Source organism: Salvia splendens, chromosome 6 (genome assembly GCF_004379255.2).
Source record: "Salvia splendens isolate huo1 chromosome 6, SspV2, whole genome shotgun sequence".
Lineage (NCBI taxonomy): Eukaryota > Viridiplantae > Streptophyta > Magnoliopsida > Lamiales > Lamiaceae > Salvia > Salvia splendens.
This window is the reverse complement of record NC_056037.1, coordinates 2,065,986-2,083,934: the sequence shown is the minus strand read 5'-3', so window position 1 is coordinate 2,083,934 and position 17,949 is coordinate 2,065,986. Positions and strand designations below refer to the sequence as shown.

General features: G+C 36.4%; 2 protein-coding genes and 2 pseudogenes across 2 annotated transcripts; 3 read left to right on the top strand and 1 right to left on the bottom strand.

The window, feature by feature from the left end:
- Positions 1 to 6,008: 6,008 nt before the first annotated feature.
- On the bottom strand, positions 6,009 to 7,596 carry LOC121809557 (annotated as a pseudogene).
- A 3,430-nt stretch (positions 7,597 to 11,026) lies between these two features.
- LOC121809558 (2-alkenal reductase (NADP(+)-dependent)-like) lies at positions 11,027 to 13,276 on the top strand. Its single transcript, XM_042210262.1, has 4 exons — positions 11,027 to 11,286; positions 11,387 to 11,570; positions 11,653 to 11,819; positions 12,581 to 13,276. The coding sequence occupies exons 1-4, from the start codon at positions 11,059 to 11,061 to the stop codon at positions 13,040 to 13,042; spliced, it is 1,041 nt and encodes a 346-aa protein (XP_042066196.1). The 5' UTR covers positions 11,027 to 11,058; the 3' UTR covers positions 13,043 to 13,276.
- Positions 13,277 to 13,917: 641 nt separating this feature from the next.
- LOC121806839 (2-alkenal reductase (NADP(+)-dependent)-like) lies at positions 13,918 to 15,155 on the top strand. Its single transcript, XM_042206998.1, has 2 exons — positions 13,918 to 14,248; positions 14,946 to 15,155. Exons 1-2 carry the CDS (start codon positions 14,021 to 14,023, stop codon positions 15,012 to 15,014), a joined length of 297 nt encoding a protein of 98 aa, XP_042062932.1. The 5' UTR covers positions 13,918 to 14,020; the 3' UTR covers positions 15,015 to 15,155.
- A 22-nt stretch (positions 15,156 to 15,177) lies between these two features.
- Positions 15,178 to 16,335, top strand: LOC121807906 (annotated as a pseudogene).
- The last annotated feature ends 1,614 nt before the right edge of the window (positions 16,336 to 17,949 follow it).

The window sequence follows — 17,949 nt, the reverse complement described above, 5'->3', positions numbered from 1 at the left end:
TGACCGCTATCCCTCCTTTAGTAGGGATCTTGATGGTGAGGTGATAAGTGGAGCAAATGGCCCGAACTGTGTTGAGCCAGTCTCTTCCCAGGATGACGTTGTACGGGGACCGAGCTTTCACCACGAAAAACTCAATCATCGTACTGGAGCTAGTAGGCGCTTTCCCCACCGTGATCGGAAGGCTGATAATACCTTCAGGGCGGGTGTCCTCCTGGGCGAAGCTCTTCAGGGGAAGCGGAGCCGGGCTGAGCCGAGCTGGGTCCACTTCTAGTTTGTCGAAGCACTCTTTAAAAAGAATGCTGACTGACGCTCCTGTATCCACAAACACCCTGTGGATCAGTTTGTTTGCCACTCCGGCTTGGATGACAATGGCGTCTTGGTGAGGAGAGATGGCCGGGACGGGATCAGCATCCGAGAACGTAATCACTTCGTCCTGCTTCAGCCTTTTATGCGTTGGCTCCTCTCGATTGGAGCCCCTGCGCTCTGACTTCAGGGACGACTTGGTCTTCCCGGCAGGGAGAGCGTCAATAGTCAGGATTACTCCATCATATTGCGGCTCGTCATCGTCTTCGGGATCCGGCTGCCTTTTCGGATCCTGAGGAGCGCAGTTCGCCCCTCTCTGCTTCTTATTCTTCTTTGACTGCTTGCTTTGGTATTTTTTCAATGTCCCTGCCCTCACAAGAACATCGATACCTGCAGCCAAGTTTCTGCACTCCTCGGTATCGTGACCGTGGTCTTGATGGTAGGAGCAGTAGTTATCCTGGGGTCGGCGCGCGGCTGATTTCGTCATCCGCTTTGGCTTTTCGAACAGGTCAGAGTGCAGTTCGAAAATTTCCGCTCTCGGCTTGTTCAGCGGTACGAACTGAGCGGGCGGCTTCTCGGGATTGAGACGGGGTCCCAATCTGTCTTGCACCGGAGTCCTTTGAATCCTTTCAAAGGGAGTTCGGCGAGGATGTCCCTGATCGCCAAAAAGAGTCCGGCGAGGATGCCCCTGATCGCTATGATCGGGCTTCCTCCTGTCTCCTCGGGACGATGAGCTGTCTAACGACCGTTTGCGACGGTCTGCCTCATCGGCCCGGGAGTACTGGTCCGCAATGTCCCACATTTCCTGAGCTGTCTGCGGACCGCACTCAACGAGCTTCCTGTAGAGAGCTCCGGGCAGGATTCCATTTTGGAATGCCGAGATGACAAGCAGATCGTTGAGATCGTCTACTTGCAGGCATTCCTTGTGGAATCTTGTCATAAAGTCGCTGATTTTTTCGTCGCGACCTTGACGAATGGAAAGCAGCTGAGCCGAAGTGATTCGGGCTTCCGCTTTCTGAAAGAACCTCCTGTGGAAGGCATCCATTAGATCTCGGTAAGATCTGATGCTGCCCTGGGGGAGGCTATCGAACCACCTTCTCGCGTTCCCGATGAGCAGCTCGGGAAATAGCTTGCACATGTGGACCTCGTTGAGACCCTGGTTCGCCATGTTATATTGATAGCGCCCCAGGAAATCGTGAGGGTCCACGAGCCCGTCGTAAGTCATCGACGGAGTTCGGTAGTTCTGTGGTAGGGGAGTTCGGGTGATGTCGTCTGAGAACGGAGTCTTCAGTGCTCCGTACACGGCGAATCCGATATCTCGTCGGTATGGAGGAGATTGAGTTCTCCTGTGATTCCGGTACCGAGGAAGATCAGGAATATGTCGGGGTTGAGGATTCTTCTTCCTGGAAGACACGGCACTACTGCGGTAGTGACTTTCATGTCTGGATGAGGAAGGAGAATCCTCCGTTTTCGTCTTCGGCTCTTGGCTCTTTTGCAGGAAGGCTAAGAACTCATCCTGCTTCTCAGCCAAGAACAGCTTGACAGCCTCATTCAGATCAGGCTGCTGGGAAGACTCAGTGGGACGATTTTTGGAGCGGCCTGTTCCTTCGCCATGAGAACTGGTGGTGGATTTATCCCTAGGCTGTTTTCCAGACCTATGGGATGGATTGGCTTCCTCCGGGTTCTCACGGGCAGGAATGCGGGTATTCTGCGATCTGGTATGCATTTTTTGGGTGGAAAAAAATGGATCAAAAATTCGCTTTATCACAAATTTTGTTCTCTGCTTCCCACAGACGGCGCCAGTGATGGATCCGCGAATTTTTGATGTTAGCAAATGCTGGTAGAGAATGAAAATACAGACACAAAGAATTTACGTGGTTCGATTTACTGAAGTAAATCTACGTCCACGGGAAAAAGGGAGGGCAAGATTGTATTGCTTGATCTGTTTTCTACAGCTTACAAATACAGACTTGCTATTTGCTATATGGTGTTTTATCTCTAGAGAGCTTAACCCTCTTCTATCTGATCTAAGTTCTATTTATATCTTGAACTAAGATCGTGGCTTGCATCACCACCCTAAGTCGTGGATGTCGTGTAGGTCATGGCCTAAGATCGTGGATGTAGCGTAGGTCATGGCCTACGATCGTGGCCTGAGTTGACACCACGTGGTAGTTGGTGTGTTGGACATCCTGTATGGGTCCACTAACTCCTTGTTCGGTCGAATACTGAGACCGAACTGCTTTGGTTGCCGATCTGAGAGTAGAGCTTGATTGGATGGCTTTTACCGAGCTGTAGGCTGAGGCCGAACTCTTTGGTAATGCCGAACTCATACTCCTGCTTTGGTTGCCGATCTGAGAGCAGAGCTTGATAGGTTGGCTTTTACCGAGCTGTAGGCTGGGGCCGAACTCTTTGGTAATGCCGAATTCATACTCTTCCTTGGGCTTTGGGCTGATGGGCCGTCATTGCTGTTGGGCTTGTTTAGTACGCACCCCATCATTGTTTGTAATTTATTTTTTTCTTTTTTCCACTAAGTAGTTTTCTTTGTATTTTATGAGAGTATTGGTGACCGTTGCCTTTTATATGGGCCGGGCCTAAATTGTTGGGTTTAGATATAATTCTTTGTATTTTATGACTCGCCTAAATACGTCAACTGAAAGCCATAAAATTCTTGAATTGCCAAATGTCGGCTAACAACCATATAAAATACTCCCTCCGTCCCGCACTACTTGCACTTATTTCCTTTCTGGGCGTCCCAAGTTATTTGCACTCTTTCCATTTTTAGTAACAATTTATACCTACAGCCGTAATTGTTGACTTTGTCTATCACTCATTCCTTAATCTCCGTGCCCAAAAGGAAAGGTGCGAGTAGTGCGGGACGGAGGGAGTACTATTGTTGTTTGTAATTTTTTTTTTTCTTTTTTCCACTAAGTAGTTTTCTTTGTATTTTATGAGAGTATTGGTGACCGTTGCCTTTTATATGGGCCGGGCCTAAATTGTTGGGTTTAGATATAAGCACCGATTCGAGGAAGAACCCAATTGGGCCGGTAGATTGGACCAATTATGAATTCTTTTTGTAATTAATTTTGATAGAAATAAAATAGAAATTATCGAACAAACTTTTTTTATATGGTAAAGATTTTATCAAATAATATTAATAACCCATTTAGTTTAGAGTATTTTCAGTGGTGCGTTTTATCAAGCAGGTAGAGTGCATGAGCCAAAACTGAAGAACAAAAAAAATGGAGTTCGTTCTTTTTCAGCCAAATTATTTCTGCAAGTTCAAAAAAAGACAACATATTCGTAGGACTTCATCATCAAACTTGTGAATAAAGCGTTATTCACTGAAAGAAATGAATTAACTGGGCATGAATGCTTATCGATTGCAATGTTCATCATGCCAAGAAACGGTGCAATCGGAGAGAGAAAGAGAAAAGAGGTGACATGGCAGTCAGAGACTCAGATGGTGAGATGGAAAATTCTATGAGCAAAGGCCAAAGTGGCATTCTTTTTCTTTTCGTTTTTCAAACTCAAAACGACATCGCTTCGATTGCCGTGCGAAAATTTGTACAACCCTTAAAATTAATTTTTAATACTTAGTTTATAGGTTATCGGAAATTTGCACTACGCGTAAAATTAAATTCAAGACTATGTTTATAAGTTGATGGTATTTTCGACCAATAACTCTTATCTAAATGACAGCAAGATTACTCGAAAAAATAAGTACTAGTACTACTTTAATACAGAAAATATCGAATTCTTTTTATAAACGGCTATTTGTTAGTATTTTCAAATACATAGTATTTATGAAAAAATGATTTTCTTCCAACTGGTTGAGAAACGTCACGTGAATTTCCTAAATAAAATAAATATAATAAAATAAAAACGTCACCGAGACTATACGATTACTATATATTCTCTGTTATTCAATTATCGAACCATGCAATCTGTCTTTGTCTACCAAAAAAGAATCAAATGAAGATGGGAGGTGTCCATCTCACAACTCCTTGTCACCTTATATATATGTCTGGCATATTAAAAAATATTTAGCCTACAAAATAATGTCTCAATTTGTCAAAAATTTGTGTTTTTAAGAATAATTTCAAACTTCATAGGAAATAACATAATTAGCCCAGAATATTATTAATGGTAAAAGATAATCACTATTCACTAATATAAAAGGATAAGAGAGAATAATTATCACTCTTTACCCACAATTCACGCCTAAACCTAAGTAAATCGTGATTCACACTAAATTAGGGAGATTCCAAAACTAAAAGTCTTGAATTGGCCATATTTCGCTCATTCACAATTACTTATAACTACAATTCATCTCCCTAGCTACTAACACTTTTTTAAGTGTGGAGAACATATATAATATTCTTTAATCGCCGAACTACGAGTGTGAAATTAGATGTATCACTTTTTAAATTTATTAAACGTCAACGTAGGGCACATGCATCGAATAAAAACTAGTATAAAATTAAAAGGAAAAGAATTGTTAATCCTATAAAGCAGGGATCCGTGAAATAAGATAACGTTATATACCATCATCAAAATCAATTATTCTAATTATTTCAGGTGTTCATAAAACATCGATCCATAAATTATGACATTTATATTGCATTTGTTTATGCAACATTACATTCATTTAGATATTTCTGTTATTACCCAATCACTTGAGTTGTGGGAGTTTCTATTCATGGGTACAACTACAAGAATATAAGTATAATAAAATATGAACGAGTAGATGAGTGCTACAGTATATTGTATGATTTCGATTACAATGGCTAATTGCTTGAAAAATCGTGAAGTTGTTTGCCCCTCAATTTAAAAAACAAATCAGAAAACTCATGAAATTTAGACTTGTTTGCATTATCCAACGGTGAAATTGTACTGATATGACAATCGGGAAATCATAAGTGGACATCTCCATCGGTGAGTTAAACAGATGTCATCTATTCACAACGGAAACGATGTCGTTTGTTTGTAATATTTCAACAATACATTACATGTAGGCTATCGGATTCCGGCTGATTTTTGAAGGTGTGGGGTGGACTAGAATTCAACCAAAATGCGTCAGGTTTTTTTGCTAAATTTATAGTTGCGATTGGACCAGAATTTAACCAAAATTTATGATTTTTTTCCTACAGTATGCTCTTTATATAAATAAAGGTGAATTATTTTTCCTACACTTATAATTTTCGGCATTCTTCATTATTTTCACATGTTTTATAATGTAGATAGATAGTTGTACTTAAGTATAGGATTAAACATTCTTATAGGCAATGTATCTGCATGATAATATATAGAGATAGGTATTTGAATGATATCATCCTTCTCATTTTCTCATGCTTTAAATAATCATACGCTACATAATGGAGTATGAGTTAAATAAACGATATGCATGGAAGCACTTAAATATGGAAAAAAATCAATCTTTCCTTATTCCTCTATTTATATGATAAATTTTAATTAAAGAAAACACTCTATAAAAATATAATTAAATTAATCCACCAACTTCTGATATTCAATCAGTAATAATAATTAATCCACACAACACACTTTGAGATTTATAGTAATAATGGCCTCATAAGAATTTGTGAAACTATATCTTACAACGAAACTTTAATAATTATCTTAAAGTTAAATTATTCCGTATAACCTAAGCCTTGTACTAATCATATATTATAACTGATTTTGCCATTTTATAAGCAGCTGCTAGGCTTCACAACTCCGTCGGCCGTGCCTCCAGCGTTGGAGCACGATGCCGTGGCCGGTTTGTCTCTGAACGTGAGGTTCACTTCATCCAGCCTAATCCCACTGCAAGGTCGTGTTTTGCTGCAGTCGAATTTCACTGCAACTTGTGTCGCAGACGTTCCATGCACATCTTCGTATTTCACGTTGCTAATTTTCACACCCGAACCCTACACATACCCAAAATTAACAAAGTTAAATTTTTAATTTCAATTTCATAGAATATGAATGAATAAATAAATAAATGACTTTTACCTGATGGGGACAATTTTGATGGTTAGGGCAGTAATTTTGGTCAATGATGACTGGATTTTGGACATTAACCATTACAAGATGTTGGAATAAAATATCTCGCACAAATCCATTGCTAGGCCTTGCCCATGTCTTCACTCTCACACCATTTTCAGTTCCACTAAATGTGGCAGTTTTTACCGTCACATTTTGCACTCCTGCTTCATTCATATCCCAACCTAGACTTCCAATGCTGCCAAAACAACATATTAAAATACGATTAGAAGTGGATTAATTGTGTTACTACCTTCGTCCCACTCTACTTGATACATTTCAACTTCGTCACAAGTTAAGTGGACAGAATAGTGTTTCTTATGTAGTTGGGGTGAGTTGTTATACCTAATTCCGTGGCCGGGGCCGCAGGCGAGATTCTCAATCCACAAGTTGGAGGCGCCAGGGCCAATGGAGACGCAGTCATCTCCGGTGGAAACATGGGAGTTCATGATAGTAACACCAGATGACTGCTGCACATGAATCCCATCGGTGTTCGGGCTGTTCCCTGGAGCCGACACTCTCACGTTCACCAGATTCGCATTCCGACATCCATCAACAAGAATGTGAAACATTTGGCTGTTTAACGACACTAATCCGTTGATCCGTATGTTGTTCGAATTGTAGAAGGCCAATGACTGCAATCAACAAAAATAAGTATTAGAAAAAAAGGGTTTTACACATAAAATTATACTCTTTTGTACACTGCCAATAGTCTTGGTAGTGGACGACATATAATAATTAAAAAAAAGACAGAACTATTGATTGTGGACAGAGGGAATATACAACATATAACAGACATATGTAAACTTACCGTAGAGCCTTTAGGGCAACCCTTGCCGGAGTTCTTGCAAGCCCACAAGTTGGCGCCTTGGGCATCTAGGGTTCCACCGTAGATGGAAACTCCGGTGACCCTTTCGAACTTCAACCAGCTCCCACTTCTCCCAATCACATTGTAATCAGAGGGAGCTACGAGGGTCCCGTCAATACGCATAGTTATGGCATTGTTTTTACACAAATTGCCATTAAAATATACGTTTCGCATGAGGTACCTCCCCGGCGGCACATATATAGTGGCTGGGGCGGTGGTGGCGCAGGCCGCCCCCAAGCACTCAGAAAGGCCTTGCTGCAGTCGGATTTTCCGCCCGATTTTGCACCGTAGGACTGGATATTGTAGGTGGGACTGGCTGCAAGAATCATTGAAGAGAAGTACAAAATTGACAAAATCAGAATTTGGAACATTCTAGATGTGGCCATTTTCTCTGTGTGTGTTTTTGGTGTGTTTTGTTGTGATTTTGAAATGGGTTTAGGAGGTGGTATTTATAGGTCAATTTTGAGCAATGATCAGAAAAAGTGGCTATACCTAAATCATTCCATCAAATCTAATAATATAACTAACAAAAACTGTTTTAAGTTGGATAGAATAATGTGTTTTTAGGTTAAGATATGTTGTAGATATTCTGTTACTGGAGTTACGCAGGAAATTAGTAAATTAACAAGTCAACTTTATTCTAACAGTATTTTGGATTATATGTTAATTTTTTTCTTGTTCTATTTCTAATGTATACCTAATAATTGAATTTATTATGAGAAACACAAAAAATTCTTTAATTGCCGAACATATACGTAGCTGTGTATAAAAGCAATGAATTTGTGAATATCGACATATATCACATGCAACCAATCAAATAGTGGGAAAAAATAACTAGGCGAGAAACATGGAATCCCTAAAACAGGGCAACGTGCATTTGTTAATAGATAGATTTATACCATCTTAAAAAATCGGGAAAATGCAATAAAAAATAATGATATTTGATCAAATTTTGGTATGCTATGTTCAATATTAGCCAAAAAAATCATGTAGTTCGGATTTGTTTAGAAGTAGCCCATGTCAAAAGAATTTGGCGAAACTATAACAGATGTGACAACCGAAAAAATCATATGTGGACGTCTCTCGGTATCTATATGTTAGCTATACGATGTAGTCGATTTATAAACATGCTTCAATCTAAATAAGAAACTAATTAAGTTTAAGAACGAACTTACATAATCTAATAATAAAACGACTATTAGAATTCGGTTGTTTTGAAAATAAGGAAAAATAAACGATTAGGTTTTGGTGATTTGAAATAAAGTTACGTAGTTATAATTCTATGAATTGTATGTACTATGTTGATCAGTCAGTTTTAACATACTAATTCTATGGTATTTTGACAATTTAACCTAATCATAACACGACACTACAAATATGCATGCACGTTTAGAATTTATAGCATTCTAACGAACTACATTTTGACTACCTAAGCACATTAAAATATTAATTTAAATTAACTAACCTGTTGAATTTTTACACCATTTACACAATGAATGTGATAGGTATTAATTAGATATCAATGCAAGACCACACGCAAGAGAAGGAAAATTTCCAAAATAGTTTTTTCTCTTAATTCAATTATCTTTTTAGATCCCTGATTATGCGACGGTTTTCAATGTCAATTGTTTTATTTTGATATCCGAGTAGAAATAATTACTGCATCATATGTTTTGAGAATGGTTAGCACGCTTGGGATGCTGCAAACCGATTCCTCTTATTTGTTGTTTGTATGTTACTCCTCCATCTCTGGAAAGTATGAAAAACTGGTTTGACACGAGTTTGCATAATTGGTAGAGTAAGGAGAGATAGATAGATGGATAGAAAAAGTTTTTAAATGATTTGTTAGTGGAGAATGGATCTCGAGAAAAAAAGTTTCTAAAATTAGAATGTTCATACTTTTCACAGTGATGGACTAAAAAGGAAATAGTTCATATTTTTCAGGGACGGCGGATTATGAAATTTTGACAGAGAAATTTTTGCATTTGTTATTTTTATATACGTTTTGGAATTGTAGCATAGCTGAACCTAGCCCCCAAATCTTCTTCCTTGCAAATGTGTGAATATGTAGCGCCAATTTTGATCGCTGATTATATCTTCCCTGCTTTGCCAAATGCTAATATTTACAGAGAATCAACGGCTTCACGGCTATCAAATTAAAGGGATTTCCTTATTATTTACCTTTACTCTTGTGATAATCTAATTTATTACTAGTATTGATATGGTATTGTTTCATTTTTGGACTTCTTTTAGATTTATGGCATAGATATTCTTACATATGATGGTCGAGGTAGGGGTGGAGCTTGAGGAAGGGCTGCTGGAAACAAAAGGTTAGTCTTTAGTTCTTAGTACTACGGAGTAGTTTCGTTTTTACTCATGGTTTAATGAACTTAATATATTTCTCTAGCCATGTGTATGGTCACTAGGCATCTGCATAGCAATTTAGAATTCTTAGTGATTGAAGCTATTAAAAGCCTTGATAGTACCTAAAACTACCACTTTAATTGAAGCTTGTAGTTGGATAAATACCAATAGGTGATATCTTCACTTGGGCAATTACTTATTTTTTTCCATTGCATAATGGAGCAGAGATTTTTAATGGAGCAGATGCTGCCCACCCCAGAATCATATTGCTGACCAGAGTAGATTGCGCCCAAAAGGTTCTAATTCGATGCTTCTCTATGTTTTTATGAAATTAAGAGCCTTGATGTTTTGTGAAATAGGTTAGGGATTAAAGAAATAGGTTTAACTTGTAATTTTGTTCTGTTAACATTAATGTTGAGCAGATATTTGTCATACTATATGTTCTTGATCGTGTCTCCAACGAATGCACGGGTATTCATTAAGACAATATTTCGTCATCTAGTGATAAGCATGATGTAGTTGAGAATCACCATTGCATCCTTATACAAATTTGTATTATCATGGGGAAAGTTATGTCATGGAGTAATATACAGTGTGCGGTTGTTCCCCTTTATATTTATTTCATATATAACTTAGAATATGTATTATTTGGAGTGCTAATAATTTTTTTGGTTTTCCTTTTTTTGACAGATATAAGATGCCTACTCTTGAAAGAGATAAGCAATGCACCTACAACTATGTTTGTCTCTTTTGAATATATTAGGACTTTTACAAATTTTAGTAGTATGGTTTTTGTAGTTTTAGAAGTGTAAAATCATTAGATACTTGGGGATTTTTGTATATTTAAATTTGGCATTGTATATACATTTTTTTGATGGATTATTATTAATAGCTTATTATGAATTTTTTATGTTGCAAGTGAAAATATAATTATATATACATTTAAAATAAAGTGTATAATTGTATAAATATTTGAATGATGAGAATATAAAATACTATAAAAACTTGCAGGTTAAATAACGTATAATTAAAGGGGGAGTTTGTAAATATAAACAATTATAGGAGGCATTTTGTAAATTTTCATTTAATATAACAGTGTAAGTTAAGATGACGTTTTGTCACAGTTTTGAATGTGATTACATGTTGCTTTGTGTGTCATTTTGAAGTGTGGTAATATATGTTTTATGCTTGCATTTAACCTAATATTACATCTGTGAATATCACACTTGCCACACGTGTGACTATAGGTAAACTGTAATATGAGTATATATATCTTGACATTTTCAAATGTGATGAAACATCATTTTTCTAGTAGTGATTAAAGCAATGTTTCAACATTATTAGGTAAAGAGGTTCGCCACACCACCTAATTACTTACGTGAAACATGCCACCTTAAAATAAAATATTTTATCAATTTGAGAAAAGGAAAACTAGTAGTAGTATAAGACATTACTTTGGCTGCAGGTAAGAAGAAAAGGAGAAAATGTCTAAGGAAGTGAGCAACAAACAGATAATATTCAAAGATTACATTCATGGCTTCCCAAAAGAATCAGACATGATTCTCAAAACCTCCATTATCAAACTAAAAGTGCCTGACGAATGCAACGACGCCGTTTTGGTGAAGAATCTCTACTTGTCCTGCGATCCCTACATGCGCAGCCGCATGAGCAAAATCGACGACAACTATGTTCCCATCTTTACCCCTTCCGAGGTAACTCTTCCTCTTTAATGCAAACGCTCTTTTTCGTGACAGACTCGTCTTTTGAGATGAGTTCTCCTATATAATGTTGTTATGGTGTGTGTAAACACAGCCAATGAGCGGAGATGGAGTGGCGAAAGTGGTGGATTCTTCTCATCCCGATTTCAAGAAAGGAGACTTGGTGACGGCCATAATCGGATGGGAAGAATACACTCTTATCAAATCCACTGAAACACACTTCATTCGAAAAATCCACCACACCAATGTGCCTCTTTCCTACCACATTGGGATTCTTGGTAACAATATAGTATTGAATTGCATTAGTTATTAATTGTAATAAGACAAATTGAAAAGATTGATATGTGTATAAAAATGAAGGCGTGCCTGGGATGACTGCTTACACCGGTTTTTATGAGATATCGAAACCACAACAAGGCGACACGGTGTTTGTTTCGGCTGCATTGGGAGCTGTTGGGCAGCTTGTTGGCCAGTTTGCGAAGCTTTCCGGCTGCTATGTTGTCGGAAGTGCAGGCACCAGAGACAAGGTTGGATATCTATCTAATATGACTTTGATGAAAAAAATAATTTATATCGATAAAATTATGCGATATTTTATAAAAAAATTGATTTCCTCAATTTTAATAAAAATGACATAATTACTTTTATCTATTTTATTTTATTAAAATTTGTTGTATGTGTTCAACTCTTAGCCGTGAAATCTTCAAAATTAAAGGCTATTTAGTATTTGTCTTAATTCATGAGTTCAAAAATAACTATTCCCATGTATATAGAGATAGAGAAATGACATGGAATACATACTTTATGTGATCACCATTTTTAGCACCATTCTTGTTTGGTCGGGTAAGCATTTAATTCGTACTCCCTCTCCCTCCCTCTGTTCCCTTATAGTTGAATCATTTTTCCATTTCTGGGAGTTCTCTTATAGTTGAGTCATTTTTCCATTTCGGGAAGTTCTCTCATAGCTGAGTCATTTCCATATATAGGAGTAACTTTTTTATATTTCTTACTTTATTTACTTTTTTACTTTATTCTCTCTACTTTTTTCTATCTCTTACTGTTTTATCGATTTATTTAACACACTCAACGTCCCTTTATGAGGGAACGGATGGAGTATTTTTTTTTGTCTATTCATTTATTTTAATTATAATTAAAAATAATTACTAACGTCATTAATTCTACATTTAATATAAAATTCAAAGTTCAAATTGTTCTAATTTTATTCATTTCTTTAAGTTATAGATGAAATGGACAAATCGATCGTTGATTTTAATTTCACCTACATCAGGTGGATCTTCTGAAAACCAAATTCGGTTTCAACGACGCATTCAACTATAGGGAAGAAACTGATCTAGATGCAGCTCTGAAGAGATGTTTCCCTGACGGGATAGACATATACTTCGACAACGTCGGAGGGGAGATGCTCGACGCGGTGCTTCCGAACATGAAATTCAACAGCCGGATCGCGACGTGCGGGATGATATCGCAGTACAACCTCAAACAGGCCGAGGGCGTAAGAAACTTGCTATATATCATGGCCAAGCAGATCAGGATGCAGGGGTTCCTTGTTTACCACTACCGCCATCTCTATCCGAAGCTGTTGGATTTAGTCGCGCCGCTTTTGGAGGAAGGCGAGATTGCATACGTCGAGGACGTCGCGGAAGGGCTTGAGAGCGCGCCCGCTGCATTGATCGGCCTCTTCTCGGGCCGCAACGTCGGGAAGCAGCTCGTGCGTGTTGCTTCGGACTAGCTTAACATCGTTATTCATGTCCTGAAATAATGCCACGGCGTACTCGTCATGTTATTGGAAAAATATTGATATAGAAGCTTCATTGGTTATATATATTCTCATGGCCCACTATCAACTTGTCTTGCTACTGGACTATACGAGTTTTCAGTCATGTTTGTTTCAATTTTCTGTTGGATTGAAATAATTATTGTTTTTTTAATATTCTTATAATTAAAAAACAAGTCTTTGAGCTAATTATGTGTATGTACGAAGATTCACATCACGGAGACGTTGGAAGAACAAGAAAATTCTAATCTTACGGGTTTCATTTTCTAGATCCTCCATTGCTTGCTCACACCATGGAGACATTGGAAGAGCAAGAAAATTCCGATCAAAGATGACTAGAGAAGACTCGCTGAGAGGGAGTTGACGAAAACCTTATCAAGAGACAGAACTTGCAAGATGTAAAGTGACCGCACATTGAATGGATGTGCCTTATAAGGGCGATCCGTCTCCCCAACCTGCGTAAGAAAGACACTGGGCCCCATGGGGCGGGTTGGAGCGACAAATGGGGCGACTCAAGATGTGCGGTATTTCGTTTACACACAGATATTAAGAAAATTGTACTTAATGAATTAAATGAAGATAAAATAAAATATGAGATAGAATGAAGTAAGAGAAATAAGAGAGAGTAAAACAGGAAAGAATAAAGTAACACTGATTAGATACTAATCCAACTAATTTCAGAAAAACCTAAAATGAAATACGACTCAATTAACTCGAGAGTACAAAAGAGTGTGATGATATCCCATGTGAAATTAGTCGGTGAAGCAATGCATATCAGACATGCTGATTGATGACAACCACAAAAATCTTATCACCTGATGAATCAAATTTTACAAGCGGTATCCTCGTTAACTCATGATGACTTTCTTTCTACGTACAAATCAAGCACGCAGGCAAATTAAACACATATAGTATTTCACACTGAATAAAAAAATGGGTGAGGAAGTGAGCAACACACAAATAATATTCAATGGTTACATAGATGGATTTCCGACAGAATCAGCAATGACTGTGAAAGCCTCCACTATCAAACTCCAGGTGCCCAACGGTTGCAACGACGACGTTTTGGTGAAGTCTCTCTACTTATCCTGCGATCCTTACATGCGCAGCTGCATGAGCAAAATCGACGACAACTATATTCCCATTTTTACACCTGGCTTGGTATGGCTTCTCTCCTATCTTAATTTATGATTCTTAAATACTCCATCTTGCAAAGGATTTGGTATTCATTACAATTATAAAAGTAATAATTGTATTTTGTTATTTGTTTATCGATTAATCAATTAGATAATTGAAAATCGATTTTTTTAATTCGCATTGGTTCTGAGTTGTATTTAAAGAAGAGTTCAATTATCGTTATAATAAAACCGGCTAAGTAAGAGCCAGTAGTAGTAAGTATGGGGCGAGCAAAATATTCAAAAAATTTAATATTTGATTCGAAATAAATAAAAATATAAAAATTGGATCAGTTTTTTGGATTTCGATTTCTATTCGATTTAATTTTTGGCTAATTTTAGTTTTTTGGTTCAGATATATAAAACCCAAAAAAACTGAACTTAATTTAAATAATATATAGTATTAAACCAAAAAAAACTCTATTTGTATAATTTTAGTTTTTTTGGTTCAAATCAATTTTTGTAATTTCTTAGAATAATTCGGGTTGGTTTTAATTTTTACAAAAATCGATTTTTCGGTCGTTAAATTTAGTAAAAAATCAAATTGAAAAAACCAAATATTCATAACAAGTTTAATATTGTTGGTCTTGTGGTCTCTATTTTAGGTTGTATTTTAATTTCAATTCGGTTTCGGTTTCGGTTCGACATAGACATGATTGAGCTTGTATTAATATATTACACAGCCAATACAAGGAAAAGGAGTGGCCAAAGTAGTGGATTCTTCTAATCCCAACTACAAGAAAGGTGAGTGATTTGTGGTATGTTTGGATGGGAAGAATAGAGTCTTGTGAAATCCACCGACATTCTTTTCAAGATTGAGATGTTCCTCTCCCCTACTACACTGGAATTCTGGGTCAGTTTAATTCTTCAATATTCCAATTTTATATGGTAAATACAGCTCGTCATAATTATTGATGTGGAATAGCTGCTTATATTGGTATTTATGAGATATCATGTCCAAAAAAGAAGAAATTAAGTGTGTTCATTTCTGCTGCTTCTGGAGCTTGCTGGTCAGTTTGCTAAGCATTGTCGGAAGTGCTGGATCAAAAGATAAGGTTTGGCCCACCTATACTTATAGTTATTAGTTGCGCGATTTGATTTGTTTCCCGTGTTTGATCAAATCCTGCAGGTGAATCCAATTATTTTGGGTATCCAATTCAGTAACAATTCTCGCTACAATAATCAGACAAAATTCGAAAATCTCTGGTTGAACATATGTATTTAATATGTTGTTCAACTTTTAAAGTTCTGAATCTCGTGCCATTTATTTCTGTACAATAGTCTATGGGATTGCATTCTTTTGCTTCTATCAATTAATTTATATATAATCCAATATGCTAATTTTGCCCGTATATATATCTTTCATAATTAATATTAGTACTATTTAATATGTACCTATTATTGTTCATTATATTATATTGACTTGTATATATGTTACTGGGATTTGTTAGGTGGATCTTTTGAAGAACAAACCCGGGTTCGATGATGCATTTAATTATAAAGAGGAAACTGATCTAAATGCAACATTAAAGAGGTTAGCTTATCGGGCCATAAAAATAATACGGGCCATTACCTAAGAGTCTAAGACTAGCATGCATGGCAAACGCCCATTTATGAGCTCTTAACAACTTGCTCTATGTTTCGTATAGGTATTTCCTAGAAGGGATCGGACATGTACTTCGACGTTGTGCTTTTGAACATGAATCTCCATGGTCGAATCATAGCATGTGGAATGATCTCACAATACAACCCAACCGGTGTCGAATGCACGGTTTTCTTGCTACGTGCATCTCTTTCCGAAGTTTCTCGATTTTGTGATTCCCCTGGTTTGGGAAGGAAAGATAACATATGTCGAAGACATCGCCCAAGGGCTTGAGACCACTCCAGCTGCCTTGACACGACTCTTCTCCGCCAAGCACCTTGTGTGTGTTGCATCCGAGTAGCTAACATTTTAGTTGGCTCGAAGTGCATATTCTTGTAGGACGGACTAAAAATGAAAGAGTGCATATTCTTGTGAAACGGAGGGAGTATTACTTAATAATAAATCACAATCTTGATTTTATATGTTCACAATTAAATCTCTAATCTTATTTTTACTAGTTTTCACAATTGTGAAAATTAAAGTTAAAAAGTGGAATATTATAATTTATTGATTTATTTTTTAGAACATAGGAATTTTTCTTAAAAGAAATGCTTGAATTAGTCCAAATTGGAACTGGGACTATAATTGGGCTTTCCAGGCCCAACTCTCTCAAAATAGTACAATTGGGCTTTCAAGGCTCCATCTCCTTACAAATTTTAACAGAGTTTATCATATTAATGCTTTATTGTTATTTTAATTGGATCAATAAAAATTATAAAAATCGGATCATGGTGGAATTTAGTATGAAAATAAAGTCTTTGATCTCAGATATAAACCGTTATGAAGTACGGTTATATTTTGATATAGAACTTTAAAAATTAGTTGAAATTAAGTAAAAATAATTAAAAATTTACTAATTAACCATATAGCCCATAACCTCAATTTACAATAATACTACTTCAAACATCCATAGGCAAGTATTGTTGCAAATATGGACAAACTAGTGTATGTGGCATGTGCAGTGAGTTATTTTAAAAAGGCTTTCCTTTTGCTTTACAAAATATCACATTATTTAAATAATTTTGTACTACTTTGTTAAGAATTAATCAAAAGTCATCTCCTAGTTATAATAATTCGTAGGCCGCAAATAAGACTACACGAGGTGTGTGATTTGCGTAAAACTCCAAAAAATTTAATTTGAAATATTATATTATACCAAGTGGAAATTAATATATCCTATAAATGTTGACGAAATTGCTTAATTCCACATGGCTATATCGGCGGTTGCGACTTATTCACTCTTGCATCTTAGATCTCGTGAATTTTGAATTAAGATTGAAGGGCGAATTTTCTTTTATTTATTACTCGATATATTAGATATTTTATTGAGTTCAATTTTATTCGAATCTGTTTGATTTGTGCTTTCAGAACATCGGTCTATATTTAATACTATTTGTACACGTTATAAATGAATTTAGTTTAACAATAGCTAGTTGTTTAAGTGAACTAATTAAAAGGCTCTATATTTGATTAGTTGTAAGTTGCAAGTGGTTTAAGTGAACTAAGTCAACTAACACTAGCTTCATAATTGGTGTAGAATAGCCTCTCTCGTAGTCAGGGACGGACGCAAAAAAAAATATGATTAAGGGCTGTGATTTCTAAATTTTGTTCTAAAGTTATATTTTTGGTGTTTTTGATAATTTATAAGGGCTTTTATATAATAATTTACATCAAATTTGAATAAATTTTAAAATTTTATAAAAGAAAATAATTTAAAAAATATTTTTATTAATGGCTTTAGCCCTACCCTATTTGTACAAGGGTCCGCCCATGCTCGTAGTAACAATTTCTTAGTGCAAATTTGCACAAAGTAGAAAATGACACTATGGTGCTAATCTTACTTCATTAATTATATCATTAATCTAAAAGTCTCACCACATCTCAAATTATTACGAACCTACGCTGCCCACATGGAATTATATATAACATATATTTAAAAAAATTATCCATCGCTTTTAAAGTCCTATTTTATCCTTTTATGATTTTTTGTACGGAGTACAAATTATAGGTAATATTTTTTTTAAAATAGCTAGCCATTTAAAATT